Source organism: Mauremys mutica, chromosome 14 (genome assembly GCF_020497125.1).
Source record: "Mauremys mutica isolate MM-2020 ecotype Southern chromosome 14, ASM2049712v1, whole genome shotgun sequence".
NCBI lineage: Eukaryota > Metazoa > Chordata > Testudines > Geoemydidae > Mauremys > Mauremys mutica.
In genome coordinates this window covers 46,203,592-46,214,436 of record NC_059085.1, presented here as the reverse complement: position 1 = coordinate 46,214,436, position 10,845 = coordinate 46,203,592, and the positions used below count along the sequence as shown (strand labels likewise).

Sequence of the window (10,845 nt, the reverse complement as noted above, 5' to 3'; positions counted from 1 at the left end):
CCTCAGCACTTTGGAAAGTCGGCACTTGTGGGTCCAGGTGAAGGTAGTTGGGGCTCATTGGGGGGTCTGGGGATGGGGTGATGGGGCTCAGCAAGGGGAGTGTGGGGGGTCTGGATGCTGGTGGAGTGGGGCTTGGTGGGGTGGAGATCCAGGTGCAGCTGGTTGGGACTCAGTGCGGGGTCTGGGTGTTGTGGGATGAGGCTCAGCGGGGGGTCTGGATATGAGGAGGTTCAGATGCATGGGGAGTTGGGTGGCTGGGGGAACAGCTACCTGTACAGTGACCCCTCCTCCCATGGCTGAAGAGCAATGGGGGCAGAGGTTCCTGCAGCTCCAGAAGTTACTGGGGGTGGGTCTGACCCAGCCCCACCATGCCTTGCAGGGGAAGAGGCAGTCCCATCCCATCCTCCCCAGCCCAGTGGGGACTAGCAACTGAGCCCAGAGCAGGCTAGGAACCACTGGCTGGGGTGTCCCCTGCCACCCCTCCCGGTTGTGATTTACTTCTCTGCCAGCTAAGGGCCGGTGTAAGGATGTTTTGCGCCCTAGGCGAAACTTCCACCTTGCGCCCTCCCCCGTCCCCGAGCCCCCACCCTGAGGCACCTCCCCCATGGCAGCTCCCCCACCCACCCTGAGGCGCCCCCCCGCAGCAGCTCCCCCTCCCCGCTCCAGCTCAGCCCTGCTCCGCCTCCACCCCGAGCACGCCGTCGCTGCTTCACTTCTCCCGCCTCCCAGGCTTGCGGTGCCTAAGCTGATTGGCGCCGCAAGCCTGGGAGGCGGGAGAAGTGAAGCAGCCACGGCCTGCTCGGGGAGGAGGCGGTGGGGCAGGGGTGAGCTGGGGCGGGGAGTTCCCCTGCGTGCTGCCCCCCCCCGCATGCTGCAGGTGGCCCTCCCCGTGCTCCCCTGCCCCAGCTCCCTCTGCCTAAATGCCGGTGACGACCGGGGCGGCTGAAGATCCGGCCGCCGCAATCGCTGCCAAAGAAAATGCCACCCCCCAAATCCTAGCGCCTAAATGGTTGCATCGGCCCTGGCCAGACTAGAGCAGACACAAGGCCCCTGCACTACAGTTACCACTACAGTGGAGGATGCTTTAGAAATGCACATAGCAGTACAAAACTGGGCAGCTGGACCAGCAGAACTACCCATGCACATGTTCCATTTGGCTGCAGGATTCTTTTCAGTGCGTTTTTCCCTAAGGCAGATAAGTGCCACAGTTTTCATAATATGGAATATCATTTCTTTCATAAATGCAAAGTAATGCATACTGGAAAACATAATTTTAACTATACATACAAAATGATGGGGTCTAAATGAGCTGTTACCACTCAAGCAAGAGATCTTGGACTCATGGATAGTTCTCTGAAAACATCTGCTCAATGTACAGCGACAGTCAAAAAAGCTAACAGAATGATAGGAACCATTAGGCAAGGGATAGATAATAAGACATAAAATATCACAGTGCCTCTATATAAATCCAGGGTATACCCACATCTTGAATACTGCATCCAGATCTAGTCACCCCATATCAAAAAAGATATATTAGAATTGGAAAAGGTACAGAGAAGAACAACCAAAATGATTAGGGGTATGGAACTCCTTTTGTATGAGGAGAGATTAAAAAGACTGGAACTTTTCACCTTCAGAAAAAGATGACTAAGGGGGGATGATACAGTAGAGGTCTATAAAATCTTGACTGGCGTGGAGAAAGCGAATAAGGAAATGTTATTTACTCCTTCACATAACACTAGAACTAGGGATCCCTCAATGAAATTAACAGGCAGCAGGTTTAAAACAAACAAAAGAAAGTAGTTCTTCACACAACGCATGGTCAACCTGTGGGACTCCTTGCCAGGGGAATGTTGTGAAGGTCAAAACTATAACAGGATTCAAAAAAGAACTAGATAAGTTCCTGGAGGATAGGTCCATTAATGTCTATTAGTCAGGATCGGCAGGGATGCAACACCATGTTCTCCAGAAGTTGGGAGGGGACAGATCACTTGATGATTGCCTGTTCTGTTCATTCCCTCTCAAGCACCTGGCATTGGCCAGTCAGAAGACAGGATACTGGGCTAGATGGACCATTGATCTGACCCAGTATGGCCGTTCTTATGTTCTTATTTAATATCAGATAAGACTGGGAAGATCTCAGTGTGTAATGACTAACAGGCACAAGTGAATCAATCCGTAATGAAGTGGAAAGTATGCTTACAAAATTGGCAGATCATGCCAAGCTGGAAGGGGTTGCTAGCACTCTGGAGAACAGACTTAGTATTCAAAATGACTGTGACAAATTGGAGAATTGGTCTGAAATTAACAAGATAAAATTCAATAAAGATAAATGACGAGTGAAACCTACTTAGGAAGGAAAACTCAAAAATAACTGGGTAGGTGGTAATACTACTGAAAAGGATCTGTGGGTTACAGAGGATCACAAATTGAATATACGTGGACAATATGATGAAGTTGTGAAAAAGGCTAATATTTTGGGGTGTAGAATAGGAGCATTGTATTATGACACAGGAATTAACTGTCCCACTCTATGTGGAGGCACTGTGGAGGCCTCAGCTAGAATACTGTGTCCAGTTCTGGGTGCCACACTTTAAGAAAGATGTGGACAAACTGGAGAGTCCAGAGGAAAGCATCAGAAATGATAAATGGTTTAGAAAACCTCACCTATGAGGAAAGGTTAAAATAAACTGGGCATGTTTAGTTTGAAAAAAAAAGAAGACTAAAGAGGGACCTACTAACAGTCTTCAAATATGTTAAAGGCTGTTCTAAAGAGAACAGTGATCGATTGTGCTCCATGTCCACTGACAGTAGGATAAGAAATAACGGGCTTAATCTGCAGCAAGGAATATTTAGGTTAGGTATAAGGAAAAACAGTCTAACCATAAAGATAATTAATCTCTGGAACTGACATCTAAGGGAGGTTGTGGAATCCCCATCACTGGAGGTTTTTAGTAAGAGGTCAGACAAACACCTGTAAGGGAAGAGTCTAGGTTTACTTGGTCCTGCCTCAGCAGGGAGGAATAGACTACTAAAGGACTTCTCAAGGTCCCTTCCAGCCCTACAATATCTATAATCCCAGTGCAGCCTGAACACAGTGTCACTGCCATCACAGCCCAGTTTAGTACCACTCCTTCACCCAGCATGCTAAGGAAGCCTCCAGACCAGATCCTAGACATTTCTAGGGCATCTGTTTCAAACCAGACACATTGTTTTTCTCTCTGCATTTCCCAGAAACTGTCATCTGCTCCACACAGATCACAGAACTCTAAAAACAAACCAAGGTATTAGCAGCAACACACTGGCAATAGCCTAACAGACTTGTGTATGGCGGGGGGGGGGCACATGTGAGAGTGGAGGTGGGGAAATAAAGGCTAAGAGAAAGGCAGAGGTTGAGATAAGGACTTTGGGGGGAAAAACAGGTTACTGTGATTCTAGTGCTCCAGAGAGCAGGGATGGAGAAGCCCTAGGGAACTAGAAGGATGTGGATTGCCCAAAGTGAGAAGGCCTATGACTTCAGCAAAGCAGCCCTGTGACTTCCTGCATGGAGAATCAACCCAGGAAATAACTGAGCAGCTGAGGCAGGCTCTGGCCAAAGCAGACACACCCCATTCCCAGGGTGTCACATCACAAGATGCACCAGTCATACCTTGCCCAGCTTTTCCTGATGTCTGTCTCTGTAATTCAAGTCCCTGCATCAATTGAATGCATATAGAATTAGTGGTTCTCCATTTTCTTTAGATGGCAGTTGGACAGAGAGAGATACATCACTCCTGAGTCCCACCTCCTGTCTCAGTACCCCTCTCCTTTATTGCTTGGCTAGACATCAGTATTGCTGGCCAAGCGAGAAATGCTGTTTTAGAGGAAATAGAGGAGCCATACCACCTCCTTTTTCAAAGGCTTTTTGGATGTATAAGGTAGATACAATGCAGTAAAATATTTAGTGATCATAAAACCGATGATTTTTGGAGCAACAGTGTGCTCAGTGCTGGGCAGAGAGGCCCCTGTCCTGGAGAGCTCAAATAGACAATCAAGTATCAGAGGGGTAGCCGTGTTAGTCTGGTTCTGTAAAAGCAGCAAAGAATCCTGTGGCACCTTATAGACTAACAGACGTTTTGCATCTGAAGAAGTGGGTATTCACCCACGAAAGCTCATGCTGCAAAACGTCTGTTAGTCTATAAGGTGCCACAGGATTCTTTGCTGCTTTTACAAATAGACAATATGCTTCAGACTATCTTGGAATGCTGCCATTGTCAAAAAGCTCTGGAGAAGAAATATTTGCTATGTCACATTAACCGTTATACTTGCTGAAGAGAGTCTCCTCCAGGGATGATGTTGAGAATAGTACCAGGGAAAGAGATGGAAGCAAATAACTGAGTTTGAGAGACACCTCCCGCTTTTAGTTTGGGAACACAGGAATTGGCAAATGGGATCAGAAGTATGAGTCCATCTAGTCTAGTATCCTGTGTCTAACAGTGGCAGCACCAGGTGCTTCAGAGAAAAGTGCAAGAAACTCCACAGCAAGCAAATCTCTCAACGGAAGTGTTGGTTTACCCTTAATAATTAGAGAATGGCTTAAACCTTGAAGCATGAGGGTTTATAGCTACAACTTTTCTGTACACTAAAAATCATGGTGTTAATGAAGACCTGGGATTTATGGCTCATTACAACAAACTGCAACCCAATAACCCCCCTTTTTGGTCTATGACTACAGCAGCGGTAAGAGGCCCCTTCACCTTGAATGGTCCCTTCGTTTAGCGTATTCGAGCTGTTTGATCTTGTACTTAGCGGTGACACGTCGAGAACCTTTTCCAGGCACGAGGAGAGTTTGTTTCTCTTGCCAGCAGGCGCTGGGCCAATCAGAGCGATGGCCTCGCCCACCTTGTCTCTCCGACATGCTGGGGCCAAGGCGGCTACGGCGCTCAGAGCTACACGGGGCCAGCCGGAGGGATGATCCAGGGGGGGTGACCGCTAGGCACGTGGGGGCGCATGGCGGGGGGCGGGGCTAGCCAGGGGCTGGGGCAAGGCGGGTTGGGAGCGGGATCAGTGGGGGCGGGGACGGAGGCAGGGTCCCGCGGGCAGGTCGCTATGGTGACAGCCACCGACCGGACGGCACGGCAATGCACGCGCTGACATCATCCTCGCGCGCCGCGCCAAGGTGACGCGCGGTGCGGCCTGGGTGAGGAAATTCCGGCGCGCGGTAGGTTTTGCGTCATCGCCGCGCGCCGCACTCCGGGAGGGGCCGGGCCGGGCCCCGGAGGCGGCTGCGGGCGGCGCCGGGACTGATGGGGGTCGGGGCCGAGGAGCCGGGAGATGGCGGGTGAGTCAACGGCGTGAGTGGGGCTCCGGCGGGGGGCGGGTCCCTCTTGTCCCTGCCCCCCCCCGCGCCTCCCGGACCCGGCGAATGAGCCTCTTCTCTCCGCCCCGGTCGGGGGGGGGGGCGCTGCCGCCTCCTCCTTCTCCCCCTCCCCCCCCCGCGGTCTGTCTGTGCGGGGGGGCGCCGCCGCCTCCTCCCCTTCCTCCCCCCCCACGGCCTGTCTGTATGGGGGGGGCGCCGCCTCCTCCCCCACCCCCGGTCTGTCTGTGCGGGGGGGCGCCGCCTCCTCCTCCCCTTCCTCCCCCCGCGGTCTGTCTGTGCGGGGGGGCGCCGCCGCCTCCTCCCCTTCCTCCCCCCCCGCGGGCTGTCTGTATGGGGGGGGGCGCCGCCGCCTCCTCCCCTTCCTCCCCCCCCGGTCTGTCTGTGCGGGGGGGCGCCGCCGCCTCCTCCCCTTCCTCCCCCCCCGCGGGCTGTCTGTATGGGGGGGGCGCCGCCTCCTCCCCCACCCCCGGTCTGTCTGTGCGGGGGGGCGCCGCCTCCTCCTCCCCTTCCTCCCCCCCCGCCCCGGTCTGTCTGTGCGGGGGGGGCGCCGCCGCCTCCTCCCCTTCCTCCCCCCCCGGTCTGTCTGTGCGGGGGGGGCGCCGGCGCCTCCTCCCCTTCCCCCCCCCGGTCTGTCTGTGCGGGGGGGCGCCGCCTCCTCCTCCCCTTCCCCCCCCCGGTCTGGCTGTGCGGGGGGGCGCCGCTGCCTCCCCCCCCCGCGGACTGTCTGTGGGGGGGGGGGCGCCGCCGCCTCCTCCTCCTCCCTCCCCCCCCCCATGGGCTGTCTGTGCAGGGTAGGGCCTTTTTCTTTTTCCAACCCAGTTCTCAGGGTGGAGGGGGGGGTTCTTCCCGTTCCTGGATTCCTCCTTGTGTTATAGTCTTCTCCAGATTTGCTTGTCCCAGCCATTGTTCCCGCTCTGCTTTCTCCTCCCCTTTCACTTCTGGTTTGTGGCCTGTCAAGAGGAGGCTCCCTGGCCACTCTGCCTTAGTTCTACATTCGCTGTGTGGGACCTGCTGACTTCTCTCTTTGTTCCTCTGCAGATGAGGCTGTGGGAGCCAGCAGTGCTGAGGAGTTCAAAGCCAGCGCGTAGCAGCCCCCGCTGATGCCCAAATGAGGAAGCAGTGCCATTTAGTTCTCCTGGGACACCAGAAAGCAATATGAAACCTGCTCATGAGAGAAGCCAGGAATGCCTTCCCCCAAAGAAACGAGACCTTCCTGTCACCAGTGAGGATGTGGGGAGGGTAGCCAGCTGCTCTACCAATCACACGCCGGTGAGCGCTACCCCAGAGTGGTGCAGGAGCGTGGTAGTGACTGGGCAGAGCCAAGCACCGTTACGATACAGCCTTGGCAGTGATGGTGATCAAGCGGTAGCTGGCCTGACTGTGGATCAATATGGCATGTTATACAAAGTGTCTGTGCCTCCAGCCACCTTCTCTCCCACTGGCCTCCACCCAGTTGTGAACATGAGTCCTCTGCCCCCTAGCTTTAATGTAACCTCTTCCCTGATCCAGCATCCAGGGATTCCATATCCCCCCATCCACTATGCTCAGATTCCCTCTACGTCTCTTCAGTTTATAGGGTCACATTACACAGTGCCCTATGCTGTGCCCCCCAGCTTCCTCCCTAGTCCTCTTCTATCACCTTCTACCAACCTCACCACCTCTCATGTTCCCCGTTTTGTGCCATATGCCTCTCTTTTTACAGAAGACGCCACTCCTTCCCCCCAGACTACCTCTCCTTCCCATGCTTTCAGCAAAGCTGCCGCTGTCATCTCCCCTTCAGGCCAAATGCAGCACCATGCTGGAGTCCAGCCGCTGGACATCACACAGAGTAGAGTTCCTGTCTATTACCAGATGTCTCGGCTCCCACCAGGGTATTCAGCATATGAGACCTCCACTGTAGGAGGAAGCCCAGATCCTCCTCTGCAAGAAAGTCAACTGAGTTCAGAGGTAGCCTCTGCCAATGGTGGACAGAGACATCTGGAGCATAGTGTGGTGAGGAGGACCAGTGAGGCTTTGGCCTCTGCCAGCAATAAAGCTGAAGGCCCGCAGCCTGGGGCTGCAGTGCAGTGTGTGGTGGATGGACAGCTCTTTTCAGGTTATCAGACTCTGAGAACAGAGGACTCTGTACCAGCTCACAGAAGCACGCCAGACACTGACTTGGAGGTGCAGAGAGTGGTTGGGGTGTTGGCTTCTCAGGATTACTCGATTCTGGCAGCCCAGAGAAAGGATGGCCTGAGCCCTTTAAACCTTTGCCATAATATCCCTGATCAGCAGGGGGACTCCAGGGGCTTGCTGAGGAACCCAGTGGAAACAGCTGAGAAAAACCAGGCCAGGAGTCCATATGTGATGTCCCCTGAGGAGCCGGTTAGACACAGACAGTTACCCAAAGGAATGGTGGTAGCCAATGGCAAGCCAGTCTTGGTGCGTATTGGGTCTGAGCCCATCAGGTCTTCTGCTTCAGAAATCCTGATGAGACAGAGTCCAGATGCACAGACCCGTGGAAGCTCACGTGACAAGGACTCAGCCCAGTTGCAGCCCCCCAGCTCCTCACATCTGCCCTCCCATTTCATGAAAGGAGCCATCATACAGCTGGCCACAGGGGAGCTGAAGAGGGTAGAAGACCTGCAGACCCAGGACTTTGTGCGGAGTGCTGAGGTTAGCGGGGGCCTGAAGATTGACTCCAGCACAGTGGTGGATATCCAGGAGAGCCAGTGGCCTGGGTTTGTCACATTGCATTTTGTGGTTGGGGAGCAGCAGAGTAAAGTGAGCATTGATGTACCCCCTGAGCATCCCTTCTTCGTGTATGGCCAGGGCTGGTCCTCCTGTAGCCCGGGGCGCACTGCTCAGCTCTTTGCTCTGCCCTGTCACAGGCTGCAGGTGGGCGATGTCTGCATATCAATCAGTTTACAGAGCTTGAATGGCAACTCTGCTTCTCAGGCTAACTGCCCTCTTGCAGGCCAGCTGGTGCCCACCAGAGAGAGGCCCGAGAGAACAGGTCAGGGACCCAGAGAGCCATCTGACAGAGCCAGTGAGAGGAAGAATCAGACAGAAAGGGACAGTGCAGCCCAGATTTCCTGTACAGAGCCCTCCCAGCCTGACCCTGGTGCTCAGCACTGCTGGACAGCCCCAGGCTTCCAAAGATACAGCTTGCAGGGGGAGGAGTCTCATCCGTCCCTGCTTCGTCCCTCTTTCATTCCACAGGAGGTCAAGCTGTCCATCGAAGGGCGTTCTAATGCAGGGAAGTGATCTCTTTAAGGCCACGACCTGGGATGTCACCCATGAGTGAGCCTCACTTTTTTCAGGTGGAGAATTTGCACAGACTGAGTGGTGGGTTCACCAGCCCAGCTGCTCTTTGCCGTGCAGAGCTGGATTTGTTCCAGTTCAGTTGTTGATCATTGAGGAATCTAGAGGGCTCCAGTCCTCAGGGAGCAGCAGCAATGGGCTAACTAAGGCTGGAGGACAGGGGATGTGGTTGTGATCGTGTGACTAGAAGCATTCCAGAGGTTGGGACTTTCACACATCTGTCTTAGTGCCCGAGTTTCCTGCAGGGCAGGGTCTGAGCATTCAGGATGGGTGGGGGAGTCAAGAAGAGCAGACCCAAAAAGCCACAGCTTAAGGTAGCAGATAAAATGTCTGAAGTTCTTATTCCTCTTTTCGTGGCGGGAAGGGGTGAGTCCTCACTGGGATTCAGGGGACACTGCTCTCAGCACCCCCTTTCTTCACACATGCACTTTAAAAGGAAACTTCTTCACAAATGGAGCTGTTTGTGAGATGGGGGTGGAGATGCAGGTGCTGCTCTGGTGGCCTCTGCTTGGTGTGTCTCCTCCACTGAATCCTATTGGGCTTTCTTCTAGCAAAGCATCTGTAGAAAGAGACTGCAGTGAATATTAGAAATTGGAGAGGAAGGTCCTAGAGGATGGATAGGGAGTGATTGAACAGGGAACTGGGGAAGGGCCTACAGCAGCTGGAATAGGGCATGAGTTGTAATTGGTTCCCTGCTATACAGATACCTATGTAATTATTTGTCACCAAAGCTAAGTCTAATTATAGCATTTCCTAGTGGTAATTGCTGTAATAAAGGTGATATGAAGACTGCATTTTAAAGCTTTCTTCACATGGTCATAACTTTCTTAAAAAATCTCCTTTTGGGCTTAAAATTTCCATTCTTGGATTCAGACTAGCTGAATTTTTGGGAGGAAAACTGAGCCAAAATGCTTTTAAGTTGCTCTTTAGATGAGGATGAAAATGTATTCTTCCACTGTGAAAAGACTGACACTTGTGTGCATCAATAAATCAAAATTGGCTGAACTACTCCAGACAAAAACTTTCCAGGTGGCTAATTGCTCCTTCCAGGGTAATTTGTTTAAATATAACAACTATAAATGAGAAAAATGTGTGTGCAGGCATGATACAAAATTTCTACTAAGTTCAGAGTCTACTGATCACAGGACTATGGCATAACATGCGCAATATCTTTGGGCAGTTTCGTAGGTGTCCTTTTACACTGGATGCTCTGGTGCTTCACTGAGGAGTTCCACTGCAGAACTACACAGTGAAATTGAGAGATGAATCTTTTTCTTAAACAATGATGTGTAGAACAGTTTAATACATTATTATGGTAATAACACTCCGTCCAAGTGAAAGTACTTATTCACACTAACTTGCTCACTCCGGACATTCTTAGTATCAAGTCACCTCTGACTGCACAAGAAGAAATCCAGAATAGGCCAACCAGGTGGTGAGAATGAGAGAACCTTCACTTTAGCATATCCTGACTTTTAAGTATTCCTCATTGTATTACAGTCAACAGTTTTTGTATTCAGAACATGCCTGCGTAGAGGTGTTAGTATCTTTGAGGAGTGCATGCACCTCAAGCTTCGAGCTGGGTTCCTGATGGTGTCTCACTCCAGTTCTATTTCGCATCTTCTTGCTTTCTCTTCCTCTTGTTTTTTCCCTCAGTTTCCATCTTCCCAAACACTGCTCCCTGGAGTGCTTGGCTGTTGGGCGCTATTTTTATTCCGTCTCTCTGAGTAGCTTGGGTATCAATGCCTCCAGCTGGTGAACAGTCTGCACCTTTTATCTTCCTCCACAACCTTTATTGTTCTGCTCAGCTTGCAGTAGTTGTGACTCCTAACAGATCAGTGTTTGTCCACATTCCCCTTGACGTGCCTCCTAACCGAGTTGGCACTGGTGTATGTGCACTATGTGGGAACACTGTGTTCTAGGCATTAAGAAGCTTAGAGAGTCCCCAGAATGTTCCTTCACCTGGCACATCTACCTGTTTCTCTAGTGCCGGGATCCCCAGAACACTCTTGGCAGTTTATCCTATCGCCACCATTGAAATGTCTGCACTTGTCTCTCCCCCCAAGGCAAACGGGTACTTTCCCTGTCTTGCTCGTGGATTGCTCTGATGTCAGGAAGGTGCCTGGACCTGTGGCAATGTAGCCTCACCAGGCCTCTTCCAGAGCAGAGATTCTAGCTGCCTT

The 10,845-nt window shown here is 52.4% G+C and overlaps 1 protein-coding gene across 1 annotated transcript; it reads left to right on the top strand.

Moving 5' to 3' along the window:
* Positions 1 to 6,514: 6,514 nt before the first annotated feature.
* Positions 6,515 to 9,677, top strand: ATXN1L (ataxin 1 like). The gene has a single exon (XM_044987060.1). The coding sequence runs from the start codon at positions 6,515 to 6,517 to the stop codon at positions 8,603 to 8,605; it is 2,091 nt and encodes a 696-aa protein (XP_044842995.1). The 3' UTR covers positions 8,606 to 9,677.
* The last annotated feature ends 1,168 nt before the right edge of the window (positions 9,678 to 10,845 follow it).

Excerpts from the sequence above, each read along its gene's own strand:
- ATXN1L (XM_044987060.1), top strand. The coding sequence starts at position 6,515 with ATGAAACCTGCTCATGAGAGAAGCCAGGAATGCCTTCCCCCAAAGAAA.